Raw genomic sequence first — 22,575 nt, 5'->3', positions numbered from 1 at the left:
GTAGCTAATATCTAATGCTAAGTTAAACTGGTGAGAGGTTTTCAAGAAAATCAGAATGTGGGAAAAGAGATGCCACCCATTAGGGCTTTTCAGAATATCTTGGGGGAGGGGGCAGGAGAAGAGTAGAAGGGAGGGAGTCAAAAGGGGAGAAAGGCAGAAGTCTGGCAGAGAAAAAGCCAAGGAAGGGGCCTCTTATGGGGGAGAGGCCATTGTACATGGAAAAGAATTGGATTGTCATGGAGAGGGAATGGGGACTGCCAAAGCGGTGTCAAACTGAACCTCCAAATCTTTACTGGGCCCCTACTTTATAAATAGATGTTAATGGTTCAACTGAGGCTGTTACAGAGATTAGTTTTGACATGTGAGCGATCTGTACAATTTTTGAACACTTATCTCAACTGCACTGAGCTTTTTGAATCTTGCTCATCCCAAGCTCTGCTGAGTTATAAAGGCGAATCCCTCAGAAAATGGAGTTGATAATGAAAATGGTGCCAGTAAGGTACTGCTCTAATTGTACCCAAATGACTCCAGGGTTGAACATAAAGCATACGGAATTGGCAAGCCAAAACCTCCTGTTCAGAAACACGTAATATACTTTTATGGCTAAAAACCTACAGGCAATTTGGCTACAGTGAGCCAAGCAGAAGCCATGATCTTGCATCCTGTATTCATAAATGTGTTTATCTCACATCTCACCTTCACTTTCCATAGAAACTCAGGACAAAACAAGTACCCACAGCTTACCACGGCATGGCCTAAAGAACTGTCCCCAAATCTTTTTGTTTTTGTTGTTGTTTAAGTGTATATAACTTTTCAAAGTGCTCTATTGATCAGCAAGGAGTTAACCTTTTATTTAGTCTGTAAGCTCTTTGTGGAAGGAACCATCTTTTTGTTCCATGTTTGTACAGCTCCTAGCACAATGGGGTCCTGGTTGACAAGTAGGGGCTTCTAAGGTGCTATCACAATACAAATGAATAATAAATAATAATAATAATCTCAAAATGGTTCACAGTTCAGGGTCAGAAGTTTAACTGTACCGACTGGTGCTCCACATTCTGTTGGAGTTGGCTTTGTCATGAGAGTTCAAATATTTCTTGCTCTGGTTAAGACAGAAATATGAAAAAAGTAGGTGGACCCAAATAAAAAATAAAGAGAAGAAAGATGATAGCCAAACTCTTGAACCTCAAGAAAGGTTTGGGTTTTGGTGAAGGAGTGTGTTGTTATTGTCAGACTATAAAAGAAAAGAGGGTCACAATCCCAGAAAAGCTGGATGTTCCTGCTAAAAAGATGCAATATTAAAATAGTTAATGATACTTAATGAGTCCATCATAAGGCTGGAGAATCAACACCCCATTGAGCGCTCTCAGGATACTCAGGATGACAGTAGTGCTTCGGTTCACATTCAAAGGGTTTACTCGGCAACCATAAGGGACTGCAATTCAGTTTTAAATTCTATAGCCATTAATACAGCTCCCAGCAAAGTGTTAGGAGAGTAACTCACTCCTAACTCTGTGTGTGTCTCACTTTATCTAAATCGGTTCACCACTCCCTGCTATAGCGACTGTGTATTTTTCTTTTCTGCTCTATTATCATCTCAATTTATCTTTCACATCCTACGCCTATAATAAACTAATCTCACCATAACAGGATATGTCCTGTAGATTTATTAAATTCAAAAGAAAAAACACATTGTGAGGGATTGAAAGACTCAATCAAGCTTTTTCTCAAACAAAACAAAAAGTTAAATGTCAGTGAAAGCTAGACATTTACTACTTGAATCATTATTCTTCCTGAATGCAAAAGGCTAGGTCTCCAAGTGTGCCAGAACAAAGCTTGGTGTACTGAGGCGGAGGGAGCAAATAGGTTGTGTTATGCCATTTCTATGTCCAGCCCCATATCCAGCAGATAAATAGGCCCCCGGAGCAAGTTAGAGTTGCACTAATCTGGCATGTAACAGTCAAGGGGACACTACATTGGTGAGAATATCACACCTGCCCTAACATACCCCCTCCTCACTCTCAGTCCACCTCAGAATGACCTCTCTGTCACTAAGCCAAATCAGTCCACTGGCTCCCTTGACACAATTGAGGAGCAGTGAGTACTGTCCAGGCTTCTCTGCTCAGTGTCCCCTTCTCAGGGGCAGCTCCAGGCACCAGCGCAGCAAGCGCATGCAGGGGGCGGCTTGCCGGTCGCTGTAGGGGTGGCAGTCAGGCGGCCTTCGGCAGCGTGCCTGCGGGAGGTCTGCCGGTCCTGCGGTTTCGGCGGCAATTCGGCAGCGGGTACGCCGAAGCCGTGGGACCAGCAGATCACCCACAGAAATGCCGCTGAATCCGCGTGACCGCGGACCGCCTGCAGGCATGCTGCCGAAGGCCGCCTGACTGCCGTGCTTGGGGCGGCAAAAAAACATAGAGCCGCCCCTGCCCCTTCTGGTTCTCTATTTTTGACACTCTGACCTTCACACCTGTCCTTGTTTTCTCTTTTGTTGTCCCCTGTACTTATTTGAGTCCTGGGCTCAGTGGCTCATCCCCTTAGGCTGGGACAGGAGCCTTTACCTGTGGGTGGGCTTGTGCCCGCCCTTTTCCCAGAACCCAACAGGACTAAGCCAAATCAGAATTTACTTCACGAGAGAAATCTCAACAGCTGCCTTAAAACAACTTTAAGCTCCCTTTGTGCTGCTGGAGCAATACAAAATGGACTTAAGAGGGGCCAAAGACTTGGCTCAGTATTTCAGTCAGCAAGCAACAAATGGAGACAGAAAAAGAAAAGACAGTAGAAACCAGATTCTGCCTTCAGTTTTGATTTAAACAAGAGTAACGCCACTTACTTCAGATTTATACTGGGACGAGTACAGAATCTGGACCTATATACTTAACTTGTTATTGAAAATACTGAACTTAATTAATGTGACATTTCAAAGCATTTGGGGGGGAAAAAATCCCAAAACAACAGCTGCACAATCTGGAGTACTCACTAGAGTGGCTGCAGTCTGAAGTATGGACTTCCCATCAGATGAGAGAGATTTGGGAATGGAGAAAATTGGGCTGTAATTTCTCTGACTAGAGCATGAATATTCTGATATTTGACAGCTTAGAAAATTACTTTAGATGCATTAGATTATGTAATGAGACACATGGAAAATTATGTTTAAACATGTCCGTTGAGCTAGACCCAGATTTTCTTCAGAAGTGACTACAATACACCACTGTTAGATTTGTACTAAACTCTCATTACCACATTCAGGCTGTGCCACATTGAGATTTTATGGCCGCGCTAAGGGTTTTTGAGAAGAAGAAGAAAAAGAAGAAAAAAGTTCTTCCTGACTGTCTGCTTTGCAAGGGATTTGAACTGTAAAAGAGACAAACTGTGTCAGCAACTAGCCAAACCAATGTAGTACCTGCCAAACCACACCTTATCCTTCTCAATCAGCAAAAAAATTATCCACTGCCTTATTTCTCTTACCTCATCAATAAGGGCTGTTTTTCTTCCCTTATTAGGGCACTATCCACGCAGTAAAGCTCTGGCCCTAATAGCTGCTTTAGCAATATGTACTGTACATCAGCACACAAAAAAAATAAAAGCAACTAAAAAAAATTAAACAACGGCGGAGAAAAAGAGGCTGAGTCTTAAATTAAAGGGACAGCATCAACTTAGTTTGGGCTCCACATTTTATCACAGCTTTTGTAAAATGAAACCAATGGGTTGGATGAATGAAGAATTTATTAAATCTTTTATATATGGCCCTGATCCTGCAAACACTTATAACCACAACTAATCTTAATTAAGTAAATAGGATTAGTCACGAGCATTAGAGTTTTCAGGGTCAGAGCCATTAAAAAATAAAATCATATACATGAAAAAGAAATATCAATGTTCGCTTTCAAGAGGCTCCTGTGTTGGAATCCCAAAGAAAACAGATACAGAAATGTTAGTGAAAAAGAGAACCAGATAGTAAAACAAAGCAGAAAAGCAAGGAAAACCAATTCACGGTGCAAAGGAAATTAAACACAAAAAGGAATGAAAAGTAACAGGTATTTAAACTGAAGTTTTAATATGCAAAAGCTGCTGTTATTAGCCCTGGAGAGGAGAGTTATTTTTGTTTGTTTTTTAAACATATAGATTTGGATTCTCTAGTCCATTAAGTGCCATTCAAATGGAACGAAGGAGAGGTAAACTGGCCAGAAATGGTCAGCAGAGAAGTCCCCTTGAATAGAGGAGTTTCTACTGGTGCACCGGGCACAGCTGCCTCTTGTGCATTAGGGTAGGGGGAGTTGGAAGCTTGCCGGGCTGGGCAGGGATAAGCAGGGGGTAGGGAGGGTCATGGCAGAACAGCGTTTTGCTATGCCCAATCCTCCACCGGTGTAAGGTCACTTGAAGGACCTTGTGCCACCAGTGTAAGTTAGAGGGGTTCCTTGGAAGTTCTGACCAGGATCATGGAGCCTCAGCTACCTCTCCATACCCCCTCTCTTCACTACAGGATGGAGAATGTAGCCCATGGAATAAAACCAAACTATTTTTGCACATTTGTGAGGAAGGGAAACCGCCCCATTCCTCTCAATGGGGTCTGAATTCTGAATCCTACTGAATTCTTTCTCTGTTGATCATTTTAGCTGAAACCCCTTGCTACTCTGTGGGCACCCCGAAGCATGATATCACCATTAGTAACGCATAGTAAAGGGAGTGGATGCTTATTTACTGACACAGCAATGTTTGGCCTTCTTACTATTTGCATGTATATGGGCATTATATTGGCGAACGTACATATAAAGGTCATTACTGATCCCAAGATAAGTGAAGCCAATACCCTGTAGGCTGCTGCTTGATAACATAGAAATGAGGGAACATGAATCCTTGCTGCAACAAGGCCACACCATCCCACACATGATTCAAGCCCTGATCTGCCCCTGTCCATATGGAAGAGAGGGGGGAAAGGTGGCTCAGCTGTCTTCATGGCACTATCACCTATACTGCCACAGGCGCCATGGACTGGATTTGTGTAGAGCTAGTCACAACAGGGCAGGGGGGAAGCGGGTGTCCATGGACTATTTAGATTGGTAAAAAATCTAAACCTGTCTCATAGAGGGGAAGGCAGGCATGTGCACCTGAACTACATTTCCCATGAGGCACCAAGGCAGCATTGCCAAATAAAAATGTTTCCATTTTCGGGTGTTTGATTTTTAATTAAAAGTTGACGTTTTCCAAGGAAAACAGACACTTTTCATGAAAAATTTTGTTTTTTTGAAACCCAAATTTTCTGTCAAAAAAGAGTTTCAACTCTATACCTGTGTGTTGAGAAAGGATGGGAACTGAAATATGGCAGGCAGGTTTACAATGAACATTCCTAATGCAACCAGTGAAAAATCACCTCAAAAGTTAATACAAACATAGGCTGTATTCTAGACAGTTAATACAGACAGAGGCTGTAATCCTGGCAATCCACCTCCCATGAAGGACAACCATGAAGATCTGGAGCGAATGTAGAAGCACAGGACCTCTGTATACAAGTTCCAGTCTCTAGCAGATCCCCCAGATCCATACAGATTTCAGGGAAGTTTCATCTTCTGGCCACTCAACCCCCTGATTATTGTGTGGTGGAGCAGACCTCCTCTGATGGAATAAGCCAGGGAAACCTTTGGGAGCTGAACCTTGCAGAATTTTCCTCTTTGTCCTCCTCTCTCAAGTCTTCCCATAGGAGTTGGTGATCTGACCCAAAAAATACTTCAGATCTTCCAGTAAATCTCTCTGACCCCATTAAACTCGAAAGTTTCTAAACCCAGCTACAAAATCTTGGATGGGGCAAGTCCTTAGTCACTGTCCTTGTTGACCTGTTGAGCTAAAACCCTAAGGCCCTAGACTCCTCATGATTTGTGGGAACCTGAATTGCTATTGTGGTTTCTGCAACATGTGGAAGTAAAAATAAACACTGGCCATGTGCAAACAAGCATATTTGTGTCAACAGTGCTCATCTGGCCATCTTATATATTGGGCTTGATTCTCAGGCTGTATCTACACTACAAGTTGGGGGTGATTTCCCTGCTCATGTACCCATACTTGCACTAACACTCATCGATCTTCCGGTGCGTAATGTTCTCCACACGCCTCAGCTGTGCCTCTGCAGCTGCTACCAGTTTTATCGTGGCTATGCTGCTACTTCTACTAGCGCTAGCTCAACGACAGCTAGGGCAGGTATGTGTACCCAAGCAGGGGATTCTCATCCCTAGCTTGCAGCGTAGACGTAGTCTCAGTTACAGTAAGCCCACTTTACACTGCCCAAGTGATGTAGAGGGGCCTCAAGTCCAATGAGAATTCAGGCCATTGTCTTTGTGGGCATGGTAGTGAGAATGAGGGGAAGTAGGGAGAGCCTAGAGAGTAAGAAGTGAGTGATTTAAAATGAATGAATTAATAAAACTGATCAGTATGAGCAGCAGCAGTGATCCTACACCCAGGATTTCAGATTATGCTACTTATCAGGTGATGTAGACCGTGTTACTGCTGTCACCATTGCCTGGGTGAAGCAGTAAAGACAACATAATGGCAATCTCCAGCATCTCAACTGCTCTCTGAAGACTCTCTTATTCTACTAGCACGGCTCTTACTCTTCGCATGATCATTCAGTATGGAACAGAAATGATATCTCATCATTTAAATGATTGATTCCAAATGTTGAAGAGTGAATTCCAAATAACAAATGCTCATGAACAATCCCTGGGCTGAAATTTGTTCTTAGAAATCATCTGGTGAACATGTATCAAATGCAAAAATCAAATTTGCTAAATCCGTGACCTGTTGGCAGACAGCATAGGTCCTATGCAGAGGAATTAATAATCTAAAGGCCCAGTCCAACCTTCAATGATATCAGTGGAAGGATTATCATTGACTTCAGAGGAGTTGGATTCAACCCTAAAAACCTACTAAGAAGTTTCTACCCAGGTTTCCATATTTTCAAGTCATCATTGGCTCTGATGAAAGATTCTACTTTATATTTTCAGCGTGCTGAATGCTAAAAGGATTATATCCAGTTTACTTAGAAACAACAAAATAAATATGATATCAAGAATATATTTTAGCATATCTATTTTTCTGAGTATTACAAGTGTGCTGTGCAGGTTGGTGACATCTTAAAGGAGGTAGTGAAACTGATATGTAAAGGCACCATCAGAGTGAATTTACAAGAAGCAAAAGATCATACTGTATCTGATTCAAAACAGAGAAGGCAAAGCTTCCCTTGCCCCCCTTGAAGAGCCTTACTGGGCAAAGTTATAAAAAATGTCATATTCCTTTTTTCCCCAAGTATACTGAGATGTATTGGCAAAGTATGAGGACCTGGAGTGACTATATTGACTCTCTGCCTTAGAAGGGGCGGAATTTCAAAATGAAGACACAAAACAGTGCTTTGGAGTAGACTGATACTTTGTGGGTAAGGGTAAAAATGTCTTCCTCACTGTTAGCTTGAGGTCATGAAGATGCTTTGTGGACAAAACAATCACCATAAAATGATGGCCACAATTTTTAGTTCACTAAAACAAAATGCCACTACTTGTGAGGAAAACTGCTTCTGGTTGTCAATCTATATCTGTACTGATATAGAAACTTGGAAAAGAATACCTAAATCTCAAAGTGTGGGCAACCAATAACACAATAAACTATACACTAAACACAGAGGGATTGATTGTCCTTACACACCGATTTCATATAGGCATAATTCCATTGACATGTAATCAGAGTCAGAATGAGCTCTACCCTGACATCTGGTGGTGAGCTGTGGAAAAGGACTTCAGGGGCTGATTTTGTTTGCATGGACACACCCACCCTGCCTAGCATGTGGGACTGCCTGCCCAAATGGTCACTTTGGCTGCTGTGGGATCCCCAGTCTTTTTGTTATTGGGGCAGAAGTAATAAAGGGTTGTTATCCTGGTTATGTGAATCAAGGACCGTAGAACTATACTTGGCATTTTATGATGGAGGGACTCCCCTCAACTAAGCAGCACTCGTTAGGCAAGGGACATGGGTTCCAAAGCCCAGTGAATTGAGAAATGGGGGGATGGGTATATGTACCTGGTAGTGTGGGCCCCAAACACTACTTTGACCCCCTCCTCTCTCCAGTGTGTAATAACAGAGCTAATTTTGGCTCTATTAGGAGTCTTGTTACATGCTGCAGAGCTGAAATTACTGATACCTAGGTCTAACCATTAGACATACTTTGGGATAGTGGTGCACCAGCACTGAGGCTCCCCCTACTACCAGCTAAAATCACTGAGAGCTGTGTTAAGTGTGTGTGGGAGGGGGCTGAAGAAAAGTTGGTGAGTGGACAGCAGGATGGCTAGCGGGGAGTGGAGCAGATAGTAGGGCGGCTGATGGAGATCGGAGCAGATAGCAGGGCAGCTGGCAGATAGGAGCAGAGAGGCGTGGTGAGTGGAGCGGATAGCAGGGCGGCTGGTGGTGAGACGCAGCTGGCGGTGAAGATTGCAGCAGAACCCCATGGAGAGGAGTGGCACTCGGCTGTCGACCCGAGCAGCGGAGCATGTAAGATGCCCCCCATACCCTCCTCCACTTCCACCCAGGCTGGGAGGTAAACTCTGGAGATGAACTTCTGGACTCTGAGGGGGCTGCACTGACCAAGGACAGAAACTGTGGGTGGGGTGACTATTGGGTTGCTGGACTTAAGACCCTGAGGGGAAAAGGACACTGCCAAACTTACTTGGGTGTGGGTCTTTTGCTCATGGTTGGTGTTACGAATCCTGTTTGTGGTGTTTCCCCAACATAATGCTGCATTGCTTCCCTCCTTTATTAAAAGGCTTTTGCTACACTCAGACTCCGTGCTTGTGAGAGGGGAAGTATTGCCTCTTAGAGGCGCCCAGGGGGATGGTATGTAATTGTCCCAGGTCACTGGGTGGGGGCTCGAGCCGGTTTTGCGTTGTGTTATTGAAACGGAACCCCTAGATACTGACCCCGGCCCTTGTTGCTGCCAACTCTGACGGGCAGAGGGGTTACAGACATAAATGGAGTTATTTCAGATTTACACCAGAGTGGGTGAGAGAAGAATCAAACACACAGGCAGTTCACAACATTCACTTGCAGTCTCCCCATTCTCATGATCAGTGTTAATCTCTATGGGCCAATACTCGTTGGTACTAACCTCCCATTATAATGCTCTGGCAGTTTAAACGAGCCTTACCATGGCCAGTGACGCATAAGGCATAATGTTGCTGATTTTTTTCCCCAGGGGCAGGAAAATCTATATACTGGTGTCTATCTGAACTGCACACTCTGTATGTCAGGGGAGGGGTGCAAAGGTAGTGCAAAGCTCACCTCTGCATTCTCCAATGCAGGGTCCCTGTATGCATGGCCAGTTCCCCACAGTACATAACAATACCCCGGGTTTGCTCAAATTTACATGGGCTCCTAATGGTGCCAAAAATGCAGCATAGGTGCAGCCCACCCACTTCTCTTACACTGTCAGGAGGGAGGCTTCTGTACTGGCTCTATGCCATTGATGGGGTGATCCTTACACAGCAGGGCAGGCTGGTTCTGTGGAAAGATTCTATCGAGGAGGCAGCACAAAGCGGCCACGTTCAACCCACAGGATCTGGCTTATTGCTATGCTGGAACAAATGTATCAAATGCATGCCTGATTTGATGCATCTTAAAAAGGGCTTGATTTCCAAAAGGTACCAACCAACCACCCTCCGACAATTACGGTGTTGGGCACTTCAAAAAATGAGGCCTCCAAAGCCACTGTTCACTTTTGAAAACCTTGGCTCATATTGTTACAAACAAAGCATTATATAGCACTAATTCACAGCACTTCCCAAACATAAGTAGAGACCCATTGCTGGCCCCTTATGATTTAACTAAGAGAAGGCAAAATACAGGACAAACAAAATCTTGGGAAATGTTATTTGGACAATTTCTTTGGCACTAGCATATCATCTAATTGATTTTCTTCACTCTCTCCCCTCCCACACCTCCCACCTTCGGGACAGATTGTGCCATAAGGCTCTGTTATTTACTCAGAGAATTAGGCAATGATCAGCTTTCACATAAACTGTGACTTCTGCAAACTTCTCATTAGCCACAGAACTTTAATCAATAACCTGTTTGGAGAAATATTCTGTTGTCTACTGCCTCCAAGCAAAGCGATTTAAGTTCTACATTTGAGATCAAAGACAAGTATAGATGCAATTAAGGCGAGGAAAGGGCCCAACTGGATATTTTTACAACAAAGTGTTGTCCAGCAGAAAGAACAGATAAAACTTTGTACACATCCAATGTTTACTCTAAACTCAACCAAGTCCTGAACACGCTGCAACCTATTCTGTCTCTAGCTCTCCCTCTCCCATCGCAATCACAAAACATTTCCTAAATAAAACCGAGGAGCTAAAAGTCACACAAATATCACAATAAATTGGTTACTCACTTGGAGAGACTTGACAAGTTCTGCCTGCAGTATGATCTGCTGATCATGTCTGTAATGGATGAGTCAGTGCAAGCAGCTGCCAGCTTCAGTGAACTAATGGACGGATGATCAGGGTGTGGAATGAGATAGTAAAAATGTCATTATCCTTTCAGGAACGTGAGGCTTGTTGGATGCTCTTTCCAGCCAACAGGCTAACCATTTGGTCAGCCCCTTTGCACTATGACAACAGTCTGAATTTGCCCACTACCAGGCTCGTTATCTATCCTATATCCTCTGGGTCCCTCTGCACTATCATCATATGAGCTCAGATTTTTTTTTACCATATTCTCTCTAATAGAGCCCCTTTGTGATGTCTGGGGCTAATACTTACAGTGACAAATTCCTACAGGTTTCTCAGCTGCTGTGTAATAAGGTAACTGGTAAACAAATGCTAGTCTTCCCTAGGGTTTTCACAGGGAATGCTAGTGTTTCCGCAGGTTTGCTGATAACTGAGGAGTTGAAATTAGATATACAGCGCAAAGGTGTTTATTAACAAACACCTGATTCCAGCTGACTGAGCTTGTGTAGAGGAGAATACATGTAACTGACTATAAAACAAGGGTCCATGTTAGCCTCCCTGCTAATCACAAATCATTGTATAAATACATAAGAGTAAACATTCATGTCCAGTCTAAATCCTAAAGGATCAATGGGGATCGGACAGTTGAAAAGGCCAGAGGGTCGTTTCCAAGCAGTTATATATTCTCTGGGACAAACATTGAGAGGTGTGGAGTAGCCACAGTTCCTGCTGATGTCAGGATTTGACCACCACATTCTCAGTTGGTGATGACCAAGGTAAACATGTGACTGCAGTGGGATCTAACCTAACAGACTCTCCTCAGCATTCTGCCCTTTTATCCAGTGAATGACACAGGGAATATACATGCAAACAAAGTCATAAATTGAGACACCATCATTTACCATAATTTCACATGCTCGGTTCTCATAACCTTCTAAGCTAACACAGTACACAGCCTGTGAACATGTTGAAACAACTTACTGTGTGATCCTGCAGCCATTCTACCCCAGGCTGTGATCTTGTCAAATCTCATAAACTATAGGGCTGGGGCTGGTTAATACTTGGATGGGTTGCCTCCCGGGAGAATCAATAGTGCTTCAAGAATTAGTGAGGTTGATTCAGTAGGTGGCACTCTGACCTTTGAGTATACACTGAACCATTCCTCCCTGCATAATGCTAGTGGAAGTGCTGTCTTTCAAACAGGACACAAAATCGACATTCTAACTACTTGCAGTTATTAAAATATACCACCCCATTTTTCACAAGTGTGGTGGTACTAATTTGCATGTTGATCAAATTTCAAACCAGGTAATTATATTCTGCCTTCATAAAATTCCCTCTGCAGTTTTAATTGTGTAGTATTATATGTGCGGAACAGCTGTTGCATTCTGATTTAAAGATGGTTGGGTGAGTCTTATAATATAACCAACAGGGTTGATTTTTTTGCAGACTCAAGGCCACATCCTCAGCTGGTATAAACTGAGGGAGCTGACATCTTCAGTGGAGCTACAGCTGTTTTCACCAGTTGAAGTTCTGGCCCTCAGTTCCCAATGCACATGCACAAGTTGACGTCTATGTGCACAAAACTCTGATTCATTTATCCTTCCACTGGGCACTGCATGTGTGCAAAGTGTACAGACACTTGAAATTTTGGGCCACAGTGTGCATTCCTTCATGCTGAAAAGTTCTATATAACTTATTATTAGGGCTGGTCAAACCACTGAATTCCATTTCTACAGTGAGGAGGCAGAGGGGCTCTAAAAAAGAGCACATGGCATCCGAACCACCCCCATTCCTTCCAATGCCTCCAAGGAAGAGGGGATCATGGGCAGTGAGTGTGAATGTGCAGAGTCCATCTCAAAGAACTTTAGTAACAGGTGAGTAATCTTTATTTCATCTTTGAGCAGCCTCCACACATTCCCACACTTGGGAGTTTGGCAAGTGGTGCTCCTCCCTTCAGTCACTGGGATGAGAAGGCCTAGTTAAATAAATATTATAATATTGCTATACCAAATTATGCATGTGATCAGATGCCAGATCTAAGGAATAATAATATTTTGTGAAAGTATGCATCGAGCTCCGAGTGGCAGCTCTACAGATTTCTAATATGAGAATATGTCTGAGACAGGCCATGGAAACAGCCTTCGCTCTAGTTAAGTGATCGCTAAGCTTTTCTGGAAGAGGAACAGAGGAGGTATCAATACAGAGCTTAACCTACAGAGGAAGGCATTAGGATGTCATTGCCTGGCCTTTACTCTTTTTTGGTAAGAGACAAACAGTCTAACGGATGGCTAACGCTCTCTCAGAGTGCAAGGTATGTAGCCCTTTTTTGGGAGAGGTGGGTCAGGTTGTAGCGCTGTTCTGCCAGTATTTACAGGGCCCTTCATTTCAGAGCTGGAAAGTTTCACCACTAATGCTTCCTTCAGTAGCATAGCTTTGAGGTGATTCCAGTGCCCCTTTCTGGCTGTAGGATGAAGGTGCTGTATATGAAGCAATGAGAAGGAAAAGGACCTTCCCTCAAACAACACGTATGTGCGTCCGAAACAGGGAAAATGGCAGGGCGAAAAGTGCACCTCTTCACATCTGGTTTCCTTGTCTTCAGTTCTGACGTATCTGAACCAATGACCAGAGCACAAAGATCCTTAGTCAAGAAACAAGGCAAAGAAAAAGAATGAACTCAAACCTAACTAAACTAAGAAGGCTACAGCACTAGGAATGCTCTGTTCCAAAGGATCCACATTAAATGACCCAATGAGATTCCTGGCTGGTTGGAAGAAACTGAGGCACCATCCCTCCCTCCCTCCCACAGTCCCACCCTCTGAACGTTCGAAACTGTGAGGAGAGAGGTAGGAGGGGGCCCAGGAGCACCCCAAAGGGCACTGGTAGTAGAAGGTTTCACCGAGCTAAGCTGCACTGTTGGTGCATCCCAAGAGTGGGAAAAGACAGCGGCCACTTGAAAAACCTAACATTTTTGTTTGGTTGGTTTCTTACCTTTCCTGCGTGTTAAGCAGAGGTTTGCAATGAGCTGATCAGACTGTCACCCAGGTCTTTTCCCAGAGAGATTACAGTTAATTCAGAACCCAGTAAATGAGTATGAGGAGTTCAATGTGTCCACACTGGATTACATCTGCCATCAAGCTGCCCGTTAGCCTCGCTCTGTTACTTGGCCATCGGACATCTTAGATTTTTTTTTTAAATGTTTCAGTAGCTTGATATTTATTCCTTTCCCAGTATTAGGCAACTTTGAGATGGGAATGGGAATAGCTTTTAGAAATGCAGCCGACTTGCTTCAGAGATACTGAATACCTAATTACGCCTTCTTCCTTCCTGTGTGCCACTGCTCAGAAAAGAGTGGATTTGTAAAAACCCTTTAAAAGCTACTGGCATTTTGCAGGAAAAAAAAATGTGTTTGTTGTTAAAATCCACTGGAATGACATTAACAGCTGCTTCTTGTTTGAAGAATATTTTTAAACTATTCACTCCCCAGGAAAATGAAAGATGCCATAATGTCTTTCATGACTTCACAGAGCGGCAAGAGCTTGGTTTTAAAGGTCTCAGCCGAAAGACCCCAACACAGTTAACTGCATGGAATTCAATTTATCTACCTCAGAAGGAAAAAGGTCTCAGTCAACCCTCCTGGAAGGTCCTATGTAGCCTGGGGTGTCAGTGAGCAATTCCTGGAATATTATGCCACCCCTGTGTAACCCATATGTAATGTCTCTGACTGACTAATTCACAGATACTAAGCTCAGAAAGGATATTAGGTCATTTAGTCCAGTGGCTCCTAAAGCCGGTCTGCCGCTTGTTCAGGGAAAGCCCCTGGCAAAGCGGGATGGTTTCTTTACCTGCTGCATCTGCAGGTTCGGCCAATAGCGGCTCCCATTAGCCACAGTTCGCCACTCCAGGCCAATGGGGGCTGCGGGAAGCGGCACGGGCTGTGGGATATGCTGGCCACCACTTCCCACAGCCCCCATTGGCCTGGAGCAGCGAACCGCAGCCAGTGGGAGCCGCGATCAGCCGAACCTGCGGATGCGGCAGGTAAATAAACTGGCCCGGCCCGCCAGGGGCTTTCCCTGAACAAGCGGCGGGCCGGCTTTGAGAACCACTGATTTAGTCCATCTTCACCTTGTGCAGAATGATCCCCTACCAAATATATATTCTCCAGTGATTTCAGTCCAGTTTTTAAAATATCTCAAGTGATGGAGCTTCCACAACTTCCTCATGATAATTATTCTGCCATCTAATAGACCTTAGTGATGGGAAATGTCTTCTGACAGCAAGCTCATATTTTCCTTTTCTTACCGTTACTCTTAGCCTTACCCCCTTGGAGTATTGTAAACATCAGTGCTCCACATATGCATTTTTAATGTGTGCAGTGACATGAATCAATAAAAAAAACCACACAGCCATGCAAATGGAATTCCATGGACTCGGGCCAAATATTAGAATATGGCCTCAGTTTTGCTCACACAGTTTTGCATTCATAGACATTTGCATGTGCAAGTAATAGAATTTGTGCATCCAAACAGAATTTGCACACACATATCATGTAGTTAGACGTTTAATTACTTAATGGGCAAATGGAACCACCTGCCCAAAACCAAACATGAAAATTTAGAGTTTAGGATGGGCCCCTTTGAAAATGGAGCCCCTTGGGATAAAATTCACCCAGGTGATGAGGTCCCATACAAGGCCTACTCACCATTTAAGGTCTGTTTTCAGGGCTCATGTGGGACTGGAGTCATGAACTGTCTATAAGTGGGTCTTTTTCTGAACAAAGATGAATTTCACCTTAGGTATCTGTCCTCAGTTTCTGAGAAGTTAATACTAGTCTGTCTCTTGCATGGACAAGAACTTCCACTGTAAGTCTAAGTTTGATGAGAAAAACATATTTGCCAATGTTTGAGTTCTCTATCCATTACTTGTGAAGCAATGCATAATCCAGAAATAAAAGAACATAATATTTCATAAGACTATTTCCACTAAATCTTTTCTTGTCTTTTATCTCATCTTTTCATTTTTTTTTTTTCAAAATAAAAAAAAAAAACAAAATACTAGGACTACAGCAATGGTATCCATGTAACATCTGGGCTGGTGCTATCTTCTGGTAATTTGATCTGAAATGGAAAATACAGTGTGTCTTTCCCCCTTTCTCTCCCCTCAGAGAGTTACCATTGTAGCTTAGTGAACTCTAGGAGTTTGATTTACACACCAATAAAGTGATACTGTCAAAATAAAAACCAGGAAGCCCTTCATCAGTTTTACACAGTGTTTTCAGGTAAAATCCTCATTGGAGTCAGTGGCCCAAGTCCTAAAGTGCTTACTGAGTTTGAACTCAAGCAAAACTAAAGAGGCCAGATTGTTCCTAGCCCTTATGCATATGGATAAGGCTTCCTGGGAAGGGTGCAAATAATTATATGTAATCAGAATGAAGACCAAAGTAATATGCATTTCAAAGAGTTCAAAATTAACATTGGCATGAGTATCCCAGGTGTTTTGCCATTGTGTGTTAGTAATCATACAGCATGTTGAATTGCTGATTGGGCCCCCCTCCCCTCCATGGCTCCTCCACCTGAAAGAATCCACCTTCATCCCCCTTACAAAGAGTATGGAAGAAATTTTACAAGAGACAAGAAAAATTGCAGCCTTGATATACTATAGTAGGCATCAATAACTGGGATGTTCATCGTTTTTCCAGTCTAAGTACACATTAAACAGGCCTATGGGGACAGCTCCAGCGTAAATAAAAGAGTTTGTTTTTGTAGAAAAACTGTCTATTTTCTAGTGGAGTTCCCACAAAGCAAAATATATTAGGTTTGCACATATATCACGTAGGTGACAGTTTTCCTGGCTGCAGGAGCCAGCTGAGTGTGTGAACTCTCAAATGTTTTCTGTTCTGAACAAAATAGCTAAAATTAGAGAGGCTAAAAATGCGATATATTTTCCATGAAAAATTTCCAAAGAGAAAAAAATTACTTAATTTGAAATTTTTCATGGAATTTTCCATTTTCTTTTATTTAAAAAAATGCTATGATCCAAAAAACAAAAAATGTTTGGTTCTTGGGTTGTTGTTCTTGTTTTTTTTGGGGGGGAGGGGGCTTTTCCCCTCTTGATGTCCTTTTTCTCCCCCTTTGGAACAACGAGGGGAAGCCTAATGGAGGGGGAAGGGGACCAAATGACCATGATAGCTTTATGTTTGAAGTTTTACTCTGAGTGCTGTGTTTGCTTTTTTTTTTAAAACAATGATTCACAGCTGGAACAACAGATTTAAACAGTGACACAGAAAGAGAGAGAGAGAGAGAGATCCAAATTTGGAATGAGAAGCACAATTCATACTATGATATATTTTAGAAATGATTTTGAACCAAAACCCCCAATCCTAATAAACCTGAATTTTTTAGGGTGGACAAAATCCAAACCTAGAGACAGATCCATATTTTGCAAATGACCCAAGGGCCAAAATCCTCAGCTGGCGTAAACTGTCAGACATCGACAAACTACGATAGTTCTGGTGAAGTCAATGGATTTCTGACAACACTGAGGATTTGCCCCCACCCCAATCTTTATAATGAGCCATCCCTCTCCCCCCAAAAAAGACCCGATCTGAACAACTTTGGATATTCAAAATCCAGATCTAGAGCAGACACATGCAGATTGGACCGTTCTTTATAATATTATTGCACTCAGCTTAAATATATGTCAAATTTGGAGCCTCCAGGCACGATCCTGTGTCACTTAATGATTGGCTCAGTCCCAAAGTGACTGGAGTGATCTTTTTTTAATATTCCGTTATTATCCTTAGGTATTTTGGAATGAGCATTATTTCACTAGCTGCACATGATTACTATCTAACCGGATGCTCCCAGGAACTTGCAATGAGCAAACACTGTCAGTTTATTTAATAACTTTCAAAATGAAACAAAAATCTTGTCCAAATCATGTCTCCTCTGATTTAATTAAAACACACCACACATACTGGAGCACTCTGTTAATCATTAACAACCTTAATTGAAAACAGGAGAGGATTCTTCGCTTTTCTTTCCTTCAAAAGCCTGCAGCCAATGGAAAACATTCCACAAGAGAGCAGCCTGGGATGATTTTCGTTAGAATGATCGATACATGAGGGGCTTTTGCTTATTTGTTTGCTGTTGTGGGGAGGTGAGGAGTTGTTTGCTTGGTTTAGGTTTTTTGTTGTATGTCCGTTTCCTGTAGTAACGTACGATAACGAAGAAGAGCTGTTCTGTTCAACATTTACCTCCCCCATCCCATGTTTTCTAACTAGGGCCTAGTGTTGAATCAATGACATTTACTGAGTTTGACAGAAGTTGGATTGCTAAACCCAGGCAAAAATACCTTGCAAATTAGGGGTTAGTTTTACATTCAGTTCCACTCAAATCCATTGTAGATCATTGTATATGAGAGGATATACCTGTCCCCATTGCCCCCCACCACCTCGCTTCTCTCAGCAATTCCCCCAGCATCCTGATCTCTGTCCTAACTCTTGAACTCACTTACCAATCCCTGGATCTGTCTAACAAGCCCTCCATCCCTCCCAGCCCAGCCCATTTGAACCTCACAAAGTTTCCGAGTAACCCCTAAACCTCACCCTCCCAGCCCACCAAATGCTTCCAGGTTCCAGGTGGAATCCACGGAAAATTAAACAGCACTAAAGGAATTAAACTTTCAGGGATCTTCAAAAGAGGAGATAAATAAAGTTCTTATTTTTTAAAGTTTCTCTCTTGTTTGCTCTCTCTGAAGTTCTCTCAATAGGCCTCAGCACAGAAGCTTCCAGTCTCACCAATACAGTGCTGTTATCCAATGGGATTTCCTAATTATGGGCAACAAAGGGTTAAAGTAATAGCTGAACACTTCCACAGGATTTGTCATACCAGATCAGATCAGCACTCCATCAAGTCTGGGTTCCTGCCTCCAGCAGTGGCTTATGCCTGATATTTCACAGAAAGAAAGAAAAAAAAAATAACCAAACCATAATGCAGCTGGCTAATTGTGCAAAACTCTATACAAGAGGAAAAAATCCTTCCTGATCCCTACAGGCAATCAGCTGATACCCTGTAGCATTTAAATACTGTGATCTACACTGAAACATCCTCACAAGCAGTCATTTTTCCTAAGGTCATGCACACACAGGGTCACCAAAGAGGAAAATTAAAATGATAATGGACATTCAGATGATGCACAGATATAGTGATCTGGGAGGTTACTTTAGCCCATTTATAAAGAGACAATTTAGGTATTTCTGTCTCTCTTCCATTGTTTGTTTAGGTTTCTCTATCCAGTTACCTGAATTCCACTGTGATTCAGTAACAACTGGGCGGGAAGAAGTCCTTGGGGTTTATCATTTGAGGCATGCTGGATATAGGAATTGATTCTTGCTCTCCCACTGCAAGGGAGTTCAAATTCATACGTGTCAGTGGGCAGGATCCTGGGCAAGAAGAGGGAAGGTAGTTGGAAGAACGGGTGGCAATCTGTATTACTGTACATGATCGTGTTGTTGTTTTATGAGGCCTATTTTGCCTTCATTTTTAAGTGTCTTAAATATTAAGGCAAAAATGAAGAAGTTCATCCGTAAATGAAGCTCCCTTTGGGGACTGTTATACCTCCACATAAGGTCTTTTTTTTTCTTTCTGCTAGTAGTCTTAGAGCAATTGAAAGCCACTTAGTTTGATCCAGCCAATCAGGAGCTGCCTGTGTTAAGGAGTCAGTTTTAGTATTGTGTAGATGTCTGCTAAGCTTTGCGTCTGACGAAGTGCGCATTCATCCACAGAAGCTTATGCTCCAATACATCTGTTAGTCTATAAGGTGCCACAGAACCATTTGTTGCTGGCTAAACTTTGAAACTTGGAGTTCAAATTAATTACAAGTGGTGGAAATTCTTCCAAATAAATAGCTTTTTTCATCACTAAGGTGTGTTTTTAATGTGCAAACGTTCACAAAAATTGTCAACATAGTCTAAATTTTTCAGCTTTGGAAAAAACACCATGCTTTATTGATACTTTTTAAAACCTTTAGAGAAAATATTATCCAAAATGTGATTGAAATGGTTATTGGCATTTTTCATTTAGTAAAAATAAAGTTCAATAACCATTTTGATAACCTAGATTTTGGAAATTTCCAAAACCATTTTAATTGCATTTTGGGGAACAAAATCACAAGCATGCTCTGAAAAATGGCCTTTCAAACACTTCTAATCAAAACAACTTTGAAATTTCAAACTTTTTCACAAAAAATATGTTTGCATTTTTCAACCAGCTTTAAAATTCATTCATCTTTATTGCAGCAATGACCAAAACTTGAGTAGAAAACTGAGCAAGGACCTTATAACCCTATATGGTTAATAGTGGAAAACTCAATAATCTTCTTATGGCAAGCTAATGTCTAAAAACAGAATGGAAACATGGAGAACTATTACAATGGATCTGTTATAGCTTGCCAACATGTTACCCAATCAACATTTTGATGTGATGTTCTGTGATAAAATTTAGTTTCTTTTTCATATTGAACCTTTTTAAAAAACCTTGTATGCTAAGAGCTATCTAAATGAAGGCCTCTAAAGCTTTTAAGAACTATGAAACTGATCAAGAATCTTTGGGATTCCTCAATGTATTAAAAAGGGGGAAAGGAAGCCAAGATACATAGTTCTGATATGTTAATTAAAACCTCCAAGATACCAATACTCATGCAATGTACACAAGGTTAAAGCGACATAATGAAACACAAATAGATTTTGGGTGGGGGTTTAGCAGTCCTGTGTCTAGCATTTTGAATGGACGTGATTCACACAAGTATATTGGGCTCTCCTTTCAACCCTGCATTGCCTTGCACAGCACAGACAGGTGTAGAGAGGCTATATGGAGCTTAGTTGGTGTGCCCAGAGGCACTGCACCTGGGGAAGTCAATGCATAACATGCTCCCTCACTCCCTGCCCCCAGTGGACCTCACACCCAAGGAGAAATAAGAGGCAATGTGTGGATGGAGAGTGGGATGGACTGGACAGGCTCCTGATCCTGGGTACCGCAGAGCATCAGTGGGGCAGAAAATGAGTTACCCCTGCTCATAGGAAGAGCAACTGCCCTTACATACCTGAGGATGCAGCATTTCCAGCTGCTTAGAAATCTGAGTCTGCACCATTAAAGTCACTGGGAGTTTTGCATCAGGTGCTAAGTGAGCAACTTTCCCTGCCCAGTCCTATACCAACACTGCAGACCCCCGCGCCGCTCGTAAAAACCCATAAGAAGGATCACTTTCTCTATTCAGTTCTACAGGGTTTAAGAAAAATGCCTATAGAACTCTAGCCATGTCATCATATTAATTTCCATAAGACACTAGCCATAAGGGAAATCCTTCTTCAAAACCCACCTTTGGCCTCAGTCCTCTAATTCACTCCTTTTAAAACATACATTTTTAAAAAAGAACCCAGGAGTGCTGGAATTAAAGGTGCTGGGAGTGTAACAGCGCCCCCTGGCTTGAAGTAGTAATAACAGCGAAATACATGGTTTCCATCACATACAAAGTTCACAGCTTTGTTCAATGGTTTTCAGCACCCTCACTAAAAAAACTGTTCCTGAAAAAAGCCCTGAGGAATTGTAGTTCCCAAGTAACCCAGTAATATTATTCTGTGTGTTTCTTCCTCCATTCTTGCTTTCAAGGAAAAAAAATGTCATGTCAGTCCCAGAGCCTGGGGATTGTTTTTTTATAATTACATTTTTTTTATCATTGAAAAAAAATCAAAATGGGAAACACTTTTGGAACAGCATAAGCTTAACACTACTATTATCATTTTTATTCCCCAAAAACTTCCCAGAACATTTTAACCAATGATGAGATGTGGTGGGTGTAATTTCAGGGGGGCTAATTTCTTAGGGGGGAAAGCTCGGGAAGGTTGAAAATCAGACTTAGATTGGGAAGATAGCTTCATCCTTAAATGTCAAGTGGTGACTCAGCTCCATATTGCAAGGTCTAAGAGGTTAAATGAATCTCAGATTGGAGAAAATGTAATAAGTACAGTGCTTTACATATATATATATATAAAAAAAGCCTCTCCATTTAATCCAAATGAGAGATTAAGGCAATGATCCTTGGATGAAATGGGTCTGGCTCAGGCCATTTTCTTATCAAGATGGCCACGTAAGGAACCCACCCATCAAAATACCAGAAACCACAGCTGGCAAAGGTTACACATGAAGGCATTTCCTGAATTCTAACTTTGTTAAGCTTTCTGCTAACAGGCAGTTGCAGGGGAGGGTGCAAGGAACTTTCCCCAACCTTCCATGGTCTATGTAAAGATCAGGCAGAATCTCAGCTCCACACACTGAATAGCACTGGGGCTAATCTATTCCTACTCCCTCAGGGATCCATGGTGTCCTGAAGAGGATGGGGAAGGAAGACAGGGCCACAGGTACATCCCTTCCATCTCAGCGCCTGCAGAAGCCAGAGGAGCTTTCTGGCAGGAGCAGGACTGTAAAATAGACCCCACCAAAGGATGCAGCAGTGAGTTTTTAGCTTCCTTGTCCCTAGGGACTGTGGGAGGCCTCCTTAAACTCTTCCTAAAGTTGTGTGGCTCCACGCCTCCCTTTAATATGGATTGAGCCTAAATGGCACAGTCAAGGCCTGAATGATAATTGTTGTTGTTTCTAGCTGTGATGTGCCCAGATGTGGTGGTGACAGGAATAGTATAAATTATTGAATAGAATAAAATAAATAAAAGACAGCTGTATGTCTCTAGAGCATTATGTTTCATCTCCAACCCACAACACACATGTGCATGCCCCTCTTCCTTCTTTCCTCCTCCCTCTTTCAAATTATGCTTTGGAAAATCGTGACAGAGTAAACTTTCAAATGTGCCTAAAATATCTATCTGTTTTATAACACTTGCCTTCCATAGATCTCAACGTGCTTTACAAATGAGGCCAGTATTATTATCCCCATTTTACACATGGAGAAACTGATGCACAGAATGGGAAGTGAGTTGCCCAAAGTCATGCACCAAAATAGTGGCACTGCCAGGAATTGAACCCAGGTGTCCTGAGTCCCAGTCCAGTGCCCTACCCGTAGAAGCCTAAGTTGTTTTTTTTTTTAAATGGGA

The 22,575-nt window shown here is 42.4% G+C and overlaps 1 protein-coding gene across 5 annotated transcripts in view; it reads right to left on the bottom strand.

Moving 5' to 3' along the window:
- The window catches only part of CALD1 (caldesmon 1), a 250,396-nt gene that overhangs the window by 55,382 nt on the left and 172,439 nt on the right, over positions 1-22,575 (bottom strand). Inside the window, exon 1 of one of the 5 annotated variants that reach the window (XM_034781606.1) lies at positions 10,415-10,689. The exons of the other annotated variants lie outside the window; for them this stretch is intronic. Coding sequence (XP_034637497.1) covers positions 10,415-10,461 — 47 coding nt within the window. The 5' untranslated portion in view covers positions 10,462-10,689. Of the gene's footprint in view, positions 1-10,414; positions 10,690-22,575 lie in introns of those variants that run through there. 5 annotated transcript variants of the gene reach the window in all.

Source organism: Trachemys scripta, chromosome 1 (assembly GCF_013100865.1).
Source record: "Trachemys scripta elegans isolate TJP31775 chromosome 1, CAS_Tse_1.0, whole genome shotgun sequence".
NCBI lineage: Eukaryota > Metazoa > Chordata > Testudines > Emydidae > Trachemys > Trachemys scripta.
Note: the sequence above shows the minus strand (reverse complement) of the source record. Positions and strands in the feature narration are given on the sequence as shown.